At 41.4% G+C, this 19,924-nt stretch overlaps 1 protein-coding gene across 9 annotated transcripts in view; it reads left to right on the top strand.

The window, feature by feature from the left end:
• myt1b (myelin transcription factor 1b) overlaps positions 1-19,924 on the top strand; it is a 155,267-nt gene that overhangs the window by 27,045 nt on the left and 108,298 nt on the right. For 8 of the 9 annotated variants that reach the window (XM_070896171.1, XM_070896172.1, XM_070896175.1 and 5 more), the window contains exon 3: positions 1,119-1,266. In XM_070896171.1, coding sequence (XP_070752272.1) covers positions 1,125-1,266 — 142 coding nt within the window. In that variant the 5' untranslated portion in view covers positions 1,119-1,124. Of the gene's footprint in view, positions 1-1,118; positions 1,267-19,924 lie in introns of those variants that run through there. The other variant, XM_070896179.1, reaches the window with a different exon arrangement.

The following is a 19,924-nucleotide window of genomic DNA, read 5'->3' as shown; positions in this document are numbered from 1 at the left end:
AGCTGAAACTAGAGAAGATGGTTGGTAAATGTCTTTTAAATGTGTACAAGTTGAGCTGGAATGCCAAACAAGAGTTTGCTGAAGTGTTTGAATATTGCTGTTTAACCTGGAATACAAGCAAAAAGTGAAAGTAACTTCTGTTACAGTACTGAGATCACTCGGCTTTTGACAGCTCAAAAATGTTTCTAAACGAACTTGTTGTGCACTGCTCCTCTGTCCTACAGCTATTATTTGGCTCCATTCAGTTACTTCACCAGTCGGGTATGATATCATTTGTCCACTCTGAAGCTGTGAAAAAAGTGTTTTCAAATGTTTTTGAATGGACAGCATTTTCATTGTGTGGCCGCGATGTATGGCAGAAAGTCAGGCAGTAAGTTTTCCCCAGTTTTCAGAGTCAGCTGATGTTTGGAAAGTTGTTAGCAGTTTTGTTCTGCGTAACTGGTTTACAGTGTTCTCAGTATTTGTGTTATGTTGCTGGTAAGGTTGACTCAAGAATTTTTTGGTTTTCAGTAAAGCAGTTAAAACAGATTATCAAGCTGCTGTAAAGAATCGCCCTTAAGTTATAGCTAAATGGAGTTCTGATTGTTCTAACCAATCTACTCAAGTTTCCGTATTGGATTTAGGATCAATACAGAAAAGTGTCAAAGTTGCTGTATTTTTGCCCAAAGTCTGTTCATGTAGCAGGTAAAGGAGCCTCAAGATTGGAGTTATATTCGCTTCTATCTGTTATTAAACCATAGTGTCTCTGTATTAAGGTGTTGATTTAAAAATAAATGTAGCTGTATTAATCAGACTGTTTTTGTTACAGTGTTTAACTGGTATTTTAAATCTCATAAAACAATGCACATGTAAAGTTCCAATACTTGCAATTAGCTTAATATCCTATTTGTCAAAAGTCTGAATACTGTGCAAACACTATTGATCCTAAAAAAAATATGATGGCTTATTAAAATTACTATTTGGTTACTTGTTTTTAATGTGCCTTCATTGTAAAGAGAAGGCTGAGTTGTGAGCTGGAATATTGACAGAGGTTGAGTTTGTGTCAGCCTGTATAAAGCAGAGAATACTGTCTCCTTCATCATCAGTTAAAATAATGTCTTATGTTCTTTGTGATATAGGCCAACATGAAGAATATTGAGAAACTTGTCATAATAAGCCAGTCGAGATCCCATGAAAGCTGCAGTCAGAAATTAACAAACAGTACAAAACTGAAGGATTTAGAGAACGTTGATGAGTCTGACACTAGCGCTGAATATACTGGTAAAGGTAAGGGCTTTTACATTCAAGCCAACTGTTATGTTTTACAAGTAGCATTTTGTTTTATCTCTTAACCAGATTTAAGCATCAAGGAACTTAGTTCTTGAATCAAAAGTTTACAATAATAAATTGTACTTTTTTACAATAGTACAAAGCTGAGTTTTCACAGAGCCGTCATTATAAAGTGGTATTTGCTATGTGATGACATAGCATTCCTTTACCTTTGACTGTTAAGCCATTCTCGCATCCTGCTACAAATAACGTTGATATTGAGAAACAACCTAATGGAGTGGAAACAGTATCAATGCCAATAGAACTTTAATTAGTGCCATGTCATATTAACTGTAAGGACAATGAAGGCTTTAGAATTGCAGCTATTTGTAGAACCTTTAAACATTTCCCGACGAACAATTTTGTCTGAGGAAGCTGCAGGAATTGTAATCTTGGTTTTTGTAGACTGATTATAGATTATTTCTGAAACCAGAAATCCTGTGACCCACTGCTCGACACACTCAGTGATGACTCTTTTAAATTATGCTCACTCCTGCCTGCATTTTAGAAGCAGTCCAGTTGCATTTGCTTAACATTTGCTGCAATGTCTTCATATTGAAGATTATTGTTTTAATAAAGCACAATGACAAATTTGGCCACTGTTTTCTACTGTTCTATCATGCACACACAACATAACCCACTTCACACTAAAACTCACCAACTGTATCACACAGTATGCAGCAATGTTCTGCAGTTGTAAATCCCCACAGGACAAAGCCATTAAGTTTGCAGTCTTTTAAAAATTTTTTCATAAAATCAGTCAATGTATAGTATTAACAAGATACACAACTGGCGGTGTATTGAAAAATAAATCACTGAGCAAATCAAGTCTGTATAGCTCATTTATCCTGCAGACTTATAGTTAAGCGCTCAATGTGACTTGATAGTTTTTTCTAATAAACCACTGAATCACACTTTGCACCCTAAACATTTCTTATCTTGCATAAGTTATATAGCAGTGTTATTTTACTGATTTTTTTACAATGTTGCCGATGATTGTAATTAAAAAATCTATTAACGTGTTGTAATACATTGGCCCTGAAATTACACTGCGAGATACTAGCATATGAAATTCCATTCTGTGCTATTTTCAGTGAGTTAATAATCCATTAAAAGAAACGTCGCACTAAAGGAGCGAAGGAAGGAATTTCCGACAGTATCCCACAATGTATATTCAGGACCTGGTATTTTATGATACTTTTATAAACAAAATTTCACAATACAGCAGATATGACCAAAAACTTCAGCTGCAAATGTAAAATTTTACCAAAAGCACATTGTTTAATATGCAGTTATATTTTATTTCATGGTACTTTTTGATTGAAATCAAATCTTCAAGAATTAGCCCATTCATTAAAGTAACACAAACTTATTTATAGTCAGATGCCATTATTGCAACTGTACGGGGGAACAGCAACGCAGTTTCTCTGTCAGAAGTTCAACTTATCAAGGTTTGAACAGCTGTCTCAGATTGAATAGCATTTTTACAGGATGGAAGATACATTTGTTAAAATGAGAGGTATGGAATAATATAGGCTGTTGAAATAAGTTGTGACTGACAGCAAAAGCTATCTATCCCTTTATAAGGGCTCAGAATTAACAGTGGTCTGTTAGACAGAAGCAAGTGAATTTGGCAGTGGACCAGTGACAGTGGCAGTGGAACTGGCCCACTGGATCAGTGAATACATTCTAACGTTGATCCACATTCACTGCACTGAGCTTGTGCGTACACAACACGCTTCCTGTGCAGGCTTTTACAAAGTACCTTCAGTAGATATCAGTGCTTTAAAAGGTGAGAAGTTTTTAGTTCTTATAATGTTGGCGGGATTGATTTTTTGCTTTGAACCAGCAGTTTTTGTGAGCTGGTGATCCTATGACCTTAGTGCCTTAATAATGTGCGATGAGTTCACAGAATTCCATTGCGTGATTGCAAAGAGTAAATGGTGACTGATGCTGCCATGTATTGCCATGTTAGATATTAGATATCTAAACTGCAGTATTGTTTTCAGTGTATCAGTGACACAGTAAAATTCAGTAAATACTATTATGCAACTTTGACTGATTTTTTAGTTATATTTTTCACAGTCCTGTTCGAAAGGCAAATAAAACAGTTTCAACAAAATGGTTTAATTTGTTACTGGTCCTAATTACTTTAAAACCATAGAACAACGGGCTGTGAGAAAATTCAATATAACATCTAATAGCTGATGGGATGGTAGTAGTGGGGGTGGTGGAAGGTAGACAGGGCTTAACAGCTGATACTTATTAGCCAGGTACTAGACATTTTTTGCAAATCGTAAATCGCAGCAAATTGTTAATAATGTAATTTTTATTATGTCCCAATTCAGGACCTAAGATTCTTTTAAAAGCATTTCTAGCTTCATGAAACTTTTTCACAGATAGTTCTTATGGCTATGGTGTATTTTTAAGCATCGCAAAGAAAGGAGCTAAGCACTCTGCCTTACAGCATCAACAAAGCAAACAGAATGCTGATCAATGTTGTCAGATCAGCAGAATATAAATCTGAGGCTGTCATACTGAGGCTCTGTAGTGCTCTGGTTAGGCTGAACCTTAAGTGCTGCGCTAAGTTCTGGTCCCTGAAAAAGAAATATCCAAGCACTGGAGACTGTGCAATAAAGGACCACAAGGCTGATCCTCAGTGCCAGAGTACTAAGGAAAGGTTAGAAAAACTCAAACTCAAACTCTTCACCCTTGAAAGCAGGTGAATCAGAGGGGCCCTCCAAGAGGTATTTAAGGTACGAAGTGGAATAGAAAATACTATTACAAGTTAAATCACAATTAAAAGACAAGGAGTATAACTAGTGAAAAGCAAGTTTAGGACTAATGTCAGGAGGTACTTCTTCACTCAATTATCAATACCTGAAATGGTCTTCTGGGTAGGTAAGTGAAGGCATAAACTATAAAATGATTCAAGAAGCGGTTAAAGGTAGTAATGGAGGGACTGTAGAAGCAAGAAAGAATTTGAAATAATATTGTGCTTTCTCTCTCAAAGTCTCAAAGTACTTTGTGAACAGTGTGTTATTTTAAATTGCAGTCACTGTTGCTACGTAGGCAGATGTGACAGCCATGTTACATGAAGCAGGGTTCTATGAAGAGCAATAATAACCTGAATGAGCAGTTAACCTACTTTTGATTATGTTGGTTGAGAGGAGAATATTGGCAATAACAACATGATTTTCCTCCTTTTCTTCGATTTGCATTGAACAGTAGCTCTAATGTCCACTTTAATCATTAGAATAGATGAAAGGACCTCAGTTTAACATCTAATCTAAAAAACAATACTTCTGGCAATGCAGCACTCCCTCAGTACTGCAATGAAGTGTCTGCCATAGGCTTCTATGGAAGGATGAGCTACATGGCTGAATGGTTTCTGTCCTGTTTTGAGATTTTTTGACTATTTTGGCAAGGAGAAATTGTGGATTAATTTATATTAAGCTATTGTTATTAATTTAAATTAAGATCACACAGGATTAAATAACATACTCTGCTTCTAAGAAGGTGGATTGGATCCAGGTTGGCGTTTTTCACATACCATATTAGTTCAGGACAGTGAAGTTTATTAAGACATTCTAGTGACATTCATGGTTATATTTGAATAGCTTTATTCCGGAGGGGAGGGAAGGGTGTGATTTACCATTCAGGAGAGCAGTAGCAGATTTGATTGGCAGTTCGACTGGCTAATCTCCAGATATGGAGAGCTGAAGGTGGGGAGGTTGGGGGGGTGGGGGGGCGGTGGGTAGGTCAGAAGTCAAGTCTTTGGCTTCCAGTCTAGCAGGGACAAAAAGGACAGTCTGCAAAAAACTTGGGCCAGAATTTTGCTGGAGCTCAGAGGATGGGATCGGAGGCGGGTCAACTGTGAAATTTGAAATGATTGACATTGGGTCAGGACCCTGCTATCAATCCGTCTCCATGCTACTTTACCAGGTGTCGGGTCTGTCAATGCTGACCAGACCTGACATGCAGCGGCGGGGGAGGCAATTTAGGTGATTAAAATCTTTTTAAAAGGCTATTAGAGACAATTTTGAGGTCAGTTTATCATTTTTCCAGGTTTTCTACGATGTTACCACTGCTCAGGGATCACGTCAGGTAAGAACATTGGGAGTTGTGTTAACATGAATTCATTTCATTACCTGACAGCTGTAAGTGTGCTATAAAAACTCCCATCTCACAGCTGTCCGATTTCCAAGATCAGTACCTCTGCATTTGGGAGGCACATTGACCTTTATGCAGGTTGCAAGTCTTTGCAGCAATCTCTCTATCCAGTATCACCTCATTAGAACAACCACTCTCACCATTGACAGATCATTTCTGTCATCTCTACTTCACCTGTCATCAATTACATTAGCATTGGTGCCCTTGAAACTATCTCACCTTGGTCCTCAGAATCCCACCACAATTAGCCCCAACACCAACAGCAGTGGACAGATCAGCAGCACCAACAAAACCAATCTTCTCCGCAATCAACTGAGGCTGCACAGGACAGAGGGCATCAGCACCCGACCACGTTGCTGCCTGAGACGCCAGAGATGACCTCACTGTGGCTGGATTTACTTCACTTGATGCTGTACACCCTAGCTGTCACATGATGCACCAGGTTGGCACCACCCCACATCAACACCATAAAGCATGACTACAATGCCCAAGCCATTCCTTTCACACTCTCAGCATTGCGGGGGTTACCCTATGTCTCACCAATCACTGCAACTCACTAAGCCACTTCCAAAGATGCACTCAAATCTGTCCAAAAAGGCAAAGTGTTGAAAATAAAGATTTCAATGTTTAACAATACATTAACAGAAACTTTACATGAACATTGATGAAAGCACCCAAGTGTTAGTTGGTATGCTTGCACTAGGATGAGGGTGAGTGTGAGCAATGGCTAGTGAGATGGGAATGTGATGATGTAGATATAGAGAAAGGAATGGGTGGAGGTTCAAGGTAGATTGGTGTGAGTAAGGATGTGCAGGAGTAGGGTAAGGAAGACAGAGTGATGGGGATGTGATGAGTGGCACAGCAGGATGAGGTTGAGTGCGGCTTTGCAGTCACATCTTGTGATCTACTGAGATCATTGAAATGTTTGCGCCATTGCAGCCAGCTCCTCCTGACGACATCCCTCCTGTGCAATGTGCAACCGGGCTGCATTGGTCTCCTGGGGAGATCTCTTCCACCCATTGAAAGGGAAGAGAACAGCCCTGCGTGCTGTGACTCCCTCCATAAGCATATGGAGGGAATCTTGGGAGAGCCTGGGTGCAGCCCTGCACCTTTGTGCAGTGCTTGTCGCTGTTTGCAGCACCTCAATGCTGTAGAACACTGACAGCACAACTGTCAAAATAAATTTGCATGTGGTCCCTTTAAGGAAACCAGCTGACGATGTGTCATCAAATGATCTCATTAGACACGCTTCCTTTTAATTGGCTGGGAACCTCGCTGGGCAGGCATAACAAGCCCCATCAACGTAAAATAATTTCTACAGAGCAGGCTGGAGCCAGCAGTGGGTTCAGACCCCACTACCGACATATCCCGCCTCCCTAGGCGAAATCGCTGCCTTGGAGTGTAAAACAGTCACATGAAAATTCTCTTTGTAATGTTAGGGCTGACTAACTTTAGAGATTTTGCCAGTCTGTAAAGTTGAATTTATCCCATTAACAGGGGGTAATGTATTAGTCTTTCTTATATTCTTTGTTATGAGGAGCCTTAACAATTAGATTTAAATGCACTGAAACTATATTCTGTTCGTTCATATATTTCATGCGAAATAAACCAGCTAATTGGTTACAATTGACCTCATTGCACTAGACTGTTTTTATCAGTCCACTTTCAGCAAGATAAAAAAAATGCACGTGAGTGCACATATAAGGTTACAGCATTCATAAAACAACGAGGGGTTTCATTATTATGACGCCAGGATCAAGCTATCATAAAACTATGTATTAGGCAATAAAGGTAAATTCCTGTTCTTAGGGATGCAGGGCCTGTTTATGTGAGAGACTGCTGATGATAAACACAAGAATATTTAGTGCCGAAATTTGTAACTGTCTCCTTCATTTGTACTTATTGTTGTGATCTTCATGAAAATGTACGTTGTAGAAGTTTCTGACAGAAATAGCACAAAGATTGAAACAAAAAATATTGCAAGCCAGCTGCTAAACAATTAAAGCCGAGAAGCTACTGTTGGCGATATTAGCATGTGAAGATTTAATGCATTTAAAATAAATAGGATAAAGCCTCTGTTAAAATAATAAATCGAGGATTGCATTACAAATATATTGAGCATTTATACATTAATATCTGAAATAATAATTTCTAGATATAAAACAGTTAGGGTGAACATTTTATGGTTTGTAGAAAAAGCTTTATGGTCCTGTTCAAAATTTCACTATAAATTGCCCTTATAATTATTTCAAAACATATTTCCATACTATTATGTTTATTTTTACGTCACAATATTTGTGATTGCTCCTGATTTAGGGCTTAGTACTTCAACTTTCTCGAATTTTCAGCAAATGTTCTGGGATCATAGGTTTTATGTAGACAACTAGCTGCAAACTGCTAAATCACCAAGGCCCTGAAGTGACACCAGGAGATACTAATGTGCAAATGATTAATGTATTTGTCTGAAATTCCTCTCAGTTGTATTTTAATGGAGATGTTAACAGATGTATTTTAAACACATTAATATTTCTGCTGAAATAGCAGCCTAAAGGATTCCAGATGAACATGATAGGCATTCGTACATTTGTATCTTACAGTATAATTTCAGGGCCTTTATATTTATAACATTTTTGCTACAAAAACTGGCACATCTACAATTGTGCTAAAATGAAATATCAGATAGAAAGGTAATACAATAACAATTTGCATTTATATAGCACTTCTCTCCTGCAGGAAGACAAGTCAGAGGACTTTAGAATAAGGAGGGAAAGGGCACAGTGGGCATCAACATTGGGGAATGGGTCAGAAATGGAGAGATACCAAAAGCACACTTGAATTCTTAACAGTGATATTTAGCAACAACTCCAAAGCTGAGTGTGCTTTTCACAATTCCAGAGTTTGTGAATAACGTATATCCACAAATAATTCATAAACATTCGGAACATTTGCTGAAAACTTGTGGGAAAATTATTTTTTACAGATCTGCAAATTATCTGTCCATTGGAACATCGGGACATGAGTAGGCCATTCGACTCATTGGGTCTATTCCTCCATTTTGTTAACCATGGAATCCATTTATCTGTTTACCTTTCCTGTATAGGAGTAATTCAACAATCCAGCGTGCCCAACATGGAATGGCGTGCACAGGAGGTGCAAGATTGAGAAATCATAGCCCTGCACCCATTAAATTTAGCAGATGGAAACTAAGAGGTGCAAGCCTGCACTTTCTTGGCATCTGCTCCCCATGAATGGCGCTCTCCATTGAGAGCACTTGATCATGGAATCACCCCTTCATTTCCCAAATAAATATCTGGCACATTTTTAAATACCTCCATTGGTACTTTTAGTTATTAACAATATTTCTTGCAATGTCAGACTACTGTGTCAATATTTTATTGTAATGTATTGTAAATACTGTAAAATGCCTGTGTCAGTAAAGTTGGACCATTGTTAGAGGAAAACTATTCACCTTTAAAGTTACTACTTTGTGTTAGCATGAAAGAGCTTAGATTGACATAAACATTTACTCAATGGCAAGTTTTCAAATATTTTGGGAGGCAGGCAGCACAGAGGGCAGCTATTATCCCATTTTGGGAAAGGGAAAGGAAGCTTGGTTGGTAGGTCACTTATGTGTCCTATTGAGTAGGAATGCCATGGAAGAAGGCAGGGGAGCATGTTATCTATTTGCACTCTCAGCAAGAAATGGAACATAAAGAATGCTTTCTTTTAATTGTTAAAAGCAAGATCCAGCATTTGCAAGGCCTCTTCGGGTACGTGCGCACATCATACACATCCGACAAGGCTGCAATTTTTAGACCATTGTGTTTGACCCCCTTGGGGATAAATACACTAATTGAGTTAAGGCATTAAGGTATCTTCAAAAGTCAGCAAACTCAATAGATCTCTTGGGGACAACCACATTTTCATTTTCATGATCTATCCAGCATAATCCATGATGTTCTACAAGTTGAATTTTAGAGGTTGCCGGGGTTGCAATACACATGGACAAAATAAAGGGGCCGAAATTCGGTAACCGCTGCGAGGTGGAACTTCCAGCGCCAGGCGCGGAAATCTAGTCCTGGCAGCGAAATTGGAGTTAACGCCCCCGAGAGGAAGTGGAGCACAATGTCGCGTGCTCCACTTCCTCTCAGGGCAGGACTGGGGCGCTAACCACGGGAATTTTTCCAGCACTATGCGGAGCGCCGCATAACGCTGGCAAGAGCATAGGACCTTCCCCTTCCGTTAAAGGGGAGGGCATGCTACTCACTCTGCAACGGGAAGAAGGGGCCACCACTTCACCACCGGGGAACGGGGTGCCATGGCAGCAGCCCAGCAACATCGCGACAAGGACCCTGCAAATTCGACAAGGCAAGGCAAGGCCAGGAAGTCGGCCATTTTCAAAACTGCACGCTGCACATCCCCTTTAATTTTCACCCCACGAACAGAGTGCGGCCCGGTTCGCGACCCGCAGTTGAGTGGAACAATCCTGCCTTGACTTGGGCAGACTGTACTCAATTCTTATGACTACTGTTGTGGAAGAGACCCCTGTGGCAACTAAGGAAAGCAGATTATTTACATTTAACTAGAGAATCATCATTCTTTGAATGAAGAGACGTTTCACATACCAGTCTTCATATTTTTCTCACTTCTGGATTTACCTTTTGAGATTTTCCCAGAGTGAGCATTTTCTGGATGTGCTTATTAATTTATATAATTTTTTTGAATAAGGGTCATTCTCACCCCTCAACCCAGAAGAGAAAAGAATAAAATATGCAAAGAAGGGAAATGAATCCTGGACAACGTCATCACTGGAGGGATATTGTAAGGTGCCTGCAGTTTTGAAGATTTCTCTTAGACGGTCTTTTGAAGCGATCAGAATCGAACTGATCTTCCTTTTTTGATAGGTTATTTTACTTTTTTAAACATGGTATACTCTTAGATTAATGATTGTCACACTTAAAGGACAGTAATTTATTTTTTCACTCCAATGCTGCCTGAGCAATAACTTTGCATCGGCACAGTCATGTATTTTGAATAAATGAAATATGCTGCTGATTGTTGTTGCATTGTTGCATTGGAGATAGCACCGAAACCACTACCGACAATGGGCATTTATATAACACCTTTGCATAGAGTTACATAGAATTTATAGCACAGAAACAGGCCATTCGACCCAACTGGTCTATGCTGCTGTTTATGCTCTCCAGACAAGCCTCCTCCCACCCCTCTTCATGCAAACCTATCAGCATATCCTTCTATTCCTTTCTCCCTCATGTGCTTATGTAGCTTCCCCTTAAATGCATTGTTTAACATAGAAATTCATCCCAAGTTGCAATACAGAGTGAAAACTTGGCAGTGAAACGGAGGTGGGAGATGCCTGCTCCACAAGGTAAGTGGCTCTTTCAGCACTCCTGTGGGTCAGGAGGAGCAGGAGTGGTGCCCACAGGCCCGTTAAAGAAGCCTTTGACCTCCCCCCCCCCCACCCGATCGTTGGCCTCTCTCCTCAGCCCCAATAGCGGGCCTCCCTGACTTTCCGATTGCCAGGGACAAGGTTCCCAGCTGCGGCCTCTTGCTGCTGAGGTGTTCCCTCCCTCCCTCCCTCCCGCCTGCCAATCAGGCTGTCCATTTGGTCAGGTGCCAGGCAGGAAAGTTCAGCAGGACCTCCACATCTCCAGCCTCGCCGGGTTCTTCGTCTGTTTTAGGCCCCACCCGCACCCTCCCCGCCTCCCCTTAAATATCAGGGCCAAGAGTTCAAATCCCATCATAGCAGTTTGAGAATTTGAATTCAGTTTAATAAAGAGCTGGCTTCAGTAAAAAAGTGAAGATTATCGTAAAAACCCAATGGCTCACTAATGCTTTTCAAGGAAGAAAACCTACCATCCTTACCCAGTCAGACATACAGATGACTCCAGACCCACAGCAACATGGTTGACTCTTAACTGCCCTCTGAAGTAGCCAGCAAGCCACTCAGTTGTATCAAACCTGGTAACTAGGGATGGACGATAAATGGCAACCTTGCCAGTGAAGTCCACATCTCAAGAATGAAAATAAACAAGTTTACTTTAAATGGGTTAATGCTGGTTTTAAGGTAATGCCAATCGTAAAATCTAGGCCCTGATGTTTTTATAAAAGCAATCTTTCAACCCTGGTAACATCCTAAGAAGAAAGACCTGAAGTGGAAAATTCAGCCCTAACGGTTTAAAGTCTGTTATTTGCTTTCTGTCATGGTTCAAGATTCATTGTCTATGTGACAATAACCCTAGTGGAAGTAGACAAACTTAAGTCTGGTCAGAAAACATAATATATATATGTGGTATTTCTGTATTTATCAGTGCACAGAATCATCACAAAGCAATAATCGACTATTTGTCCCTTTAAAAATTTTCAATTTTCATTAGTTGATGAGTGTTTTTCCATTCTGTAGCTCATATATTAACAATGTGATCATATTGCAGATGTCATGCATAAATCATAACATTTATTTTTTGAAATGCCTAACAGAAACTTTATTATTGGATGCTTTAGTGCATTTAATATTATTGGAGGATATTGGTTGATCTTGTGATGTAGGTCATTTGTATCCTAAAGCTCTCCTATACTGAATCTTTCGACTAAAATAGTTTTGATTGTTATTGTTGCTATTTGGAATAGCTCCTCATATTTATTAGGCATAATATTCACAGCAGAACTTACAGGTGGTTCAGGATTATATCATTGTTTCTACCAGAAATTCTACATTTTGCTTGCCACTAAGATTTTTCAAATGTAAGCACACTATTTTGTTTCAGCATTATTTATAGCTCATTTTATGCTAGTTTAGTAAGGTGCTAGTGCCACTACAAGATATGTTATACTATACTGCATCACTTTCTCTACAGCCAAATGCAATCGCAATCTGCTCTTCTAAATGTCAAACTGCTTCCTCTGCTCCCATTCCTCAACTTCAACATCAAGTATGAGAAGTCCATGGATTTTCTCATCCTCAGACTTCCCCACACCCATACCCAAAGCCCAACCTCATATCACTCTTTAGCTTCTCTTCCATCAACTGCCCTACACTCTCATCAGACTCAGTTCTATGAGACACACCTTTTGTTCACTTGACTCTCTCCCAACCTCACTCCTCAATGCACAACAAGCCCTCCTTGATCCAATGCTCATTAATATCATTAATGGCTCTTTTCAAAGACTCTGTTGCTCCATCGTTCAAAAGTGCTATCATCAACCTCCGCCCCACCCCCCACCACCTCCCACAAAGCTCACCTTCCAACACTTTATTCCTCCCCAAAGCTGCCTTACGTCCAACCTCCCTTTCCTCTCTAACATTCTTCATTGGTAAGGTCATTTGAAGAGTGCCCAAGGTGCCATCCTTCTGCCCCTCCTTTTCTTCACCTTTATGCTGCTCCGAAGTGATATTGTTCATATGTATGCTAACGTCTGTCTCTCTCTCATCCTCGACTCCACAATCTGCACTGTGAAACTACTTGCCTGACTTCAAGTTGTGGATTGGTAAGAGGTGTCCACTAATTTAACATCCGCCAGGTAAAAGCCATCTTCTTCAAAAGTGTCACACATATAATTACTTAGAAATTATGCTTTGGAAACAGGCCGTTCGGCCCAACCCATCTGATGTTTATTCTCAACTCAAGTACTAGTCCAATATTCTCGCTCTGTTCATTTTTTGTTCTACCACCTATCTAACCTATTTTTAAATGTTGCACCTCTGCTTCCGTCACTAACTCTAGTACCGCAGTCCACAGCCTCACAACCCTCTGTAAAAATGTTTCTCCTGCTCTTTGTCCTAAATCTCTTACAATTAATCTTGTATTTACACCCCCTCATTCTAGAACCCATAATCGCTAGAAAGACCCTGTTTCTACCTACTCAGCCCAACTGTTGCTAATTTTATTGGCATGTTGGTTTCAATTGAAATTTTCAAAACTGAAATCTATAGATTTTTGTTAAGTGAGGGTATCAATGGATATGGAAGAAAGTTAGATATATGGGCCTAGAAATTGGTCCATGCAGTACTTGTTTTGCGTGCACTACTCGGACTACTAAGGCCCCGATATGGTGGGCAGGAACCACGTGCATATTTCCAGCCGGAAATGCACTGTCTACCATATTGGATAAGGAAACAAATAAGTCCTTTACCCATGCCTGAAATAGGTATTAAGCCCTTTGCTTATGCAAATCAGAGGCCTAAAGCCTATTTGATGCCTCCTTTCGAAGATAGGATTGTGCCAAGGCAACCATCGGCAAACTCAAGAATACCAGGCCTAGGAATCGCCTGTTAGGTCCAATCAAGAAGGTAAGTAACTTACCTGAATGTGGAGTCTTTACACTCCCTGGGACGTTTTACCACATTAAAGGTACTCAATAAATTGCAGTTGTTGTTGGGATGGTGGAGATCGAGGTAGCAATGAAGAGAGGGGGGCGAGCGGTGGCCGGCAATGGCCCGTGGTATTAATGAGGAGCATCATCCGGCTCCACATTCAGACAAATATAGATTTTTAAACATACCTTTTTGCTAGCTGCCTGCAGCGGTCCCTTTAAGTACAGCTGTTGAGGCTGCATGTAGACCTGGTATCCCTGCCGGCTGCGTTGAGGGCAAACCAGTTTGGTAAAGGAGGCATCAAGCAGGTGTTAGACCTCTTACTTGCATATGTAAAGGGCCTAACTAACGCCTGTTTTAGGCATGTGCCCTGGATGCCTCTTTTGAAGCCTATACCAATATGGCGGGTGGCACACTTCCGGCACGACTCCCAACATATTGGCTACTTTGGCACTCGTTTCACACCTGTAAAACAGGTGCAACATGGTTCAATTTATAGGCTATAGTTTATGTCATTATCTATAGATTTTTCTGTCCAGAATCAGCAAGGCAAATTCTTGGAAAATAGATAATTTGGTTTCTCTCATTCACAGAGCTGTATAAACAAATATTTTTCAAACAATGATTTTGTAATTCTAAAGCTAAATAGCAGAGAGGAAAGTTGTTCAAACATTGTTTCTGTATACATTCATGTCTCATAGGAGCAGGAGTAGGCCATTTTGCCCCTTAAGCCTGTCTCTCAGATTGATTCACTTCTAAAAGTAGAAAAATAAGATAATAGCGTTTATGTGAAACTTCATCTGAAAACACTTTATAAATTCATCCTTAAGTTTTTATTCAAATCATTTTCATGAAACACACAAACTGAAATATTGATTAATGCAATTTATCCACTAAAAAATGATTGTTTTGGAATTCAAAGGTAAGGAAAAGCGAGTGCATATATACTTGGTATTGTCTCTGTAATGTCTGTGTCCTTTTCTGTTTTTTTCTCTTTCTTAAACAGCCTCTCAAAAGCTTTTGAAATTTGTGCTCTAGATTTTCTTCAAGGGATTTGGGAAAACAAACATTGCGAGAGAGTGAAGAAAATTCTTATTCCAGTTAGGCTGACAAAATTCTACTGATGCACACACAGAGAATATAGGATCAACTTCAAGTTGATAGAGCTATGGCTGTGGGGATAAAAATGGTTAAAATGGAGATGCTAGAATTATCACCCTGTTTCTGCTCCACTTCTATTTTTTCTGGGGCCTTCCACTGGGCGGCCGAGATGCCTGCCTAAATCAGGTGGATCTTCATAAATTGATATTGAGCTGGCCCGAAGCTGGCCAGTTGCATCGGGAGACCTGTTTATGGCAAGCAGCTCACTTCATATATGTTACTGAGGCCAGCGCTCAAAATGGCCCAGAAACCCTGGGCAGAATTTTCAAGGGGGTTCAGCGGGCGCGATTGGTGGTGGGTTGGGTGGGGCCCCGCTGTCAACCAGCTGCCTCACGCCTTTCCCAAATGTCAGGTCTGCCAGCACACAGCGGCAGGGGATGCAATTAAAATCATTAGTGGCTTGTTTTCCGGCACGTATCAATGCTTTTTTTCCCAGATTTTTGATTTTGACAGGTCCCCAATCAGATTCCAGCTGTGCCTAGACCTCGTCAGTGAAGCTGAGGTGGGAGGTCACTTGGCATTGTTTCAGCTGATGAGTTATGTAAGGTTTCATTCAGACTTGGCAAAAGAATTGACAGTGAGACTACCACATTGCAACAAGTAGCAACAATTTATTAAGTCTAACAGTATAAGAGCTTAACAAAACAGAGGCAGTAATTAACTGGTCTAGACAAACTTTACTTCCCATTTTGGTCTTGGACAGCGGAGCACTCCGACTTGGCTTCAGTCACGATTACATCATTGCGTCCTCTCTTGCTTGCAGTTCCGTCTTCTCTGCTGTGACAACCAGTGTTCGGCTTGTCCTTGTTATACAGCATAATCTGCTCGGGCACGAGCCCTTCTGGCCAAGCGATTGGCTCTTCGAGCTCATGCTCTGTCAATGATTGATCCTGGTCGGCTTAGTCCCGGGCCCCGCCTAGTGGCGGATGTAGAGTCTCTACATCGTGATGTTTTTGCTTACACAAGTTAATGACATTAAATACATACATGAGTTAATCACATTACACACATGAATTAATCACATCAATAACACAAGCACATTTTGGGCAGTTACAGATCAGATCAAACCGAGGCAAGCATAAGTAGTTTTAGGCCTGTACAGAGTTTGAGGTCAAGGGTTCGCTCAGAGCCTAAACTCCAGCATTAACATCACACATGTACATGATTTACCCACAGAAATTGAATACTAACTTGATTTTCTTACAGTTGACAGCTTCAAATGTCAAACCAAAGCTCCCAGCTAATTGAGCAATGTTCCCTTAGGCATCAGTTTCTCTAAACTGCATTTCCACTGTAGATTCAAAATGCTGCAAGTCTTTACACAAGTCTCCTTCCAGTCTGACCTCTCCCACCATTGACAGATCACTTCTGTCATCTCAACTTCACCTGCCATCTATTCTATCAGCATGGGTGTCCTTGAAACTATCTCACCTTGGTCCTCAGAATCCCACCATGATCAGCCCTAACACCAGCATCACCAGGCATACCAGTAGCACCAATAACAACACCAACTTTCTCCGCAATCACTTGATGCTGCACAGGACAGAGGGCATCAGCACCCGACCATATTGTTGCCCAGGATGCCAAGAATGGCCTTACCATGGCCAGATTTACTTCACTTGACGCTGTACGCCCTGGCTGCCACATGATGCGCCAGGTTTGCACCACCCACACCAACACCATAAAGCATCCCTACAATGCCCAAGCCATTCCTTTCAAACTCATCAGCATTGCGGGGGGTACCGTTATGTCTCATGATTCACTGCAACTCACTAAGCCGCTTCCAAAGGTGCACACCATCTGTCCATGAATGGAAACTGTTGAAAATAAAGATTTCAGTGTTTGACAGCATATTAACAGAAACTTCACATTAACATTGGTTAAAACACCCAAGTGCCTACCCTTGTGTGTTGTTAGCTGCTATGATTGGACTAGGATGAGGATGAGTGTGAGGGGTGGCTAGTGAGTTGGAGAAGTGATAATGTAGATAGAGAGGGATGGGTGAAGCTGCAAGGTAAGTTGGTGTGAGTAAGGATGTGCAGGAGTAGGGTAGAGAAGGCAGAGTAATGGAAATGTGATGAGTAGGATGAGGTTGAGGGTGGCTTTGCAGTAACATTTTGTGATCTACTGAGATTGAAAGGTTTGCGCCACTGTAGCTTGGTCCTCCTGACGACATCCCTGCCTGTGCCCTCCTGTGCAATGTGCAACCAGACGGTGTTGGTCTCATGGAGAGGACTCTTCTGCCAATTGGAAGGGAAGAGAACCTCCCTGCGTGCTGTGACTCCCTCCATAAGCATATAGAGGGAGTCATGGGAGAGCCTGGGTGCAGCCCTGCACCTCTGTGCGGTGCTTGTCAGTGTTTGCAGCTCCTCAATGCTGTGGAACACTGACAGCAAAAATATCAAAATCAATTTGCGCATGGTCCCTTTAAGGAAACGGGCTGATGTAGCGTCATCAAACAATGTCATCTGACCCGCTTCCTTCAATTGGCCGGCAAATGTGCTGGGCGGGCTTAACAAGCCCCATCAGGGGAAAATCATTTCAGACAGCAGGCTGGAGCCAGCAGTGAGGCCGGGATCCGCCACCAACATTGCCCGCCACGGACCCGCCGAGGTTGGTAAAATCCAGCCCCCTGCCACAACTCTTGGGCGACCTGCCTGCCCATTCCGCAGGAAAATTACCCGGGAGTTAAAATCCTTCCTATCGTGACCAAGCACAAGATTTTGAGAGAAGCTGGAGCCTTCAAATAGAAAAATTAATAAATATTCAAAAACAAAAGAAAGTTTTCTAGTTATGGTTAATCACAATATTGTAAAATATGTGGGGGTTGAGTTTCCACTGGTTTCTGCTGGTTTTATTAGCACAATCCAGATGAAATCAGCTAAACCAGCACAAAAGGTCGGGCCTTTTTCAATATGTTACATCCAGCGTAAAAATAACTTTGCCCGAAGATGGCCACGCCCACACAACTGGCCAGGCCCCCAGAGCGAAATAATGAGGATGGTGATTTTACGGCGATTGAGGAGGTTTTTCAAAAGGAGCTTGTTTTTTTTATTCACACAGGCACTAGTATGAACGTTTTGCAAGTTTTTACATATTAAAAAACTTCATTTACTAAGAAACTGGCTGAAGTACACCAATGAAACTAGCAAATGGTTCAGTTTAGTTTTTTTTAGTGATTTAAAATCACGTTACTCACACATAGAAGTCTGGACACCCTTATTAAAAGTGCTTCTGTTTTGTGATAAACCTATTTTCAGCTGTATTACTAAAACTGTGCAAGGTTACCCTCTTCAATATATCAATGAATATATAATACAAAGAAAAAAAATAAACAATTACTTTCTATACGATGACTGATTGGGCTGTTATATGGAAGATTTTACAGTTGTGATTATGCAAATTAATTCTAGTGGCAACGTGAACTGTTTCAAGTGGAATTTGTGCCTAATTTCCCGATTGCGCCCAAATCGGAAACTAACCCATGGTTTTTATTTTTTAATTATGTTTGTAAGTCTATAATCACAAGGCTGAGGGGGAAAATGTTATACATAAACACCTTCAAATAGTCCTCAGAGCAATTAGATTGGTTGGCTTTTGCTTTTTTGCATATGACCAAACAATAATGAATGAATATAAATTACAATTAACACCTTTGCATAATCAACGAATCAGGTGAAGAAATTTGAATTGTGGTGAGCTAATATTGGTATGTGTGACACAGCAGGCCAGGGCCATCAGAGGGAGCAGCTTGCGGCAGCCCGGCCCGGAAATTGGCATGGTCCCAGCCTGCAAGACCATCAGCAGGCCGGGGCCATCAGAGGAAGCAGGGTGCGGTGGTGGCATACCACTGCAGGAGAGCGACGGCGACGAAGTCAGGCCGCTGATTGCAATGCGGGCAGGCACAGCAGGAGAAGCGAAGGAGCGGCGAGAGATTGTAGAAGGAAGTGACCAGGGCCCAGGAGAGGCGTGAATCTGGGGCCCAAAAGAGGCAAGGGCCCAGGGGCAGCACGGGCCAGCCCACACTGCTATATGTGTGCACACTAGGTCCATGCAGCAGAGCTGGTCTCCAGTCGTCTTGGTTAATCCTTGCCACTGGACCAAGACCGAGCTCTGTCAAGCCCATATGGTGGCTGGTGTGCAACGGCCACCACACGTTAAAAAAATCCACGCTCAGGCCTCTTCCACCCTTCAAGATGTAGTTCGGGACCTGGAATATTAGGTCCTTCATTAAAACACCTGTCAACTCATTCCTTTTTGGCGTGGAAGCAAGTCATCCTCGCTTCGAGGGACTGCCTATGATGATGGTGTGACACAGAGATTTGTAGCAGGACTGGGCTCAATTTTCCCCAATCACGTTCTTTGGCATGTTACCACAGTTACGCCTGTTTTTCTTGGCCCCAATTACTCCAAAAAAAGTAGCAAGTTTCCCCGTTCTATTTTTTTAAATTGGCGCCATGCAGCCTGTCCTGTATCCTCAGGGGGTGGGGTCAAATGTCTGCGCCAAAAAAATGCTTCTTCTGTGCATGAGTGAAAAAAAAGGACATTTTTGACATTATTCCTCTGGGCACGCATGCACAGTACAGCTCCTGGTCTGCAATCGGCCATTTTTAAAGAGCCAGTTGTGTGCGAGTGCTTTAACTCTCATTGGAAAAATCGGAGCTGCAATACAAGATGCAACGCAGCGCACGGACCAAGAATTTCTTACAGGATGAAGTGGAGGCACTAGTTACTGTATTTGAGGGCAGATGGCAGGAGCTGGACACCATCAGAGGTCACATAAAAGCTCCACCAAAAGAAATGAAGAAACGCTGGAACCAACTTGCAGAAGATTACTGTGCGATGGTGACCACCCCGAGGTCTGGAGGCCAGTGCAAAAAGAAGTGCCAGGACCTTGGTCAAGTAGTTAGTGTAAGTAATATTTTCATTTATTCAATGGAATTGCAA

This window comes from Pristiophorus japonicus, chromosome 12, assembly GCF_044704955.1.
Source record: "Pristiophorus japonicus isolate sPriJap1 chromosome 12, sPriJap1.hap1, whole genome shotgun sequence".
Taxonomy (NCBI): Eukaryota; Metazoa; Chordata; class Chondrichthyes; family Pristiophoridae; genus Pristiophorus; species Pristiophorus japonicus.
This window is presented reverse-complemented; position numbering and strand designations above follow the sequence as displayed.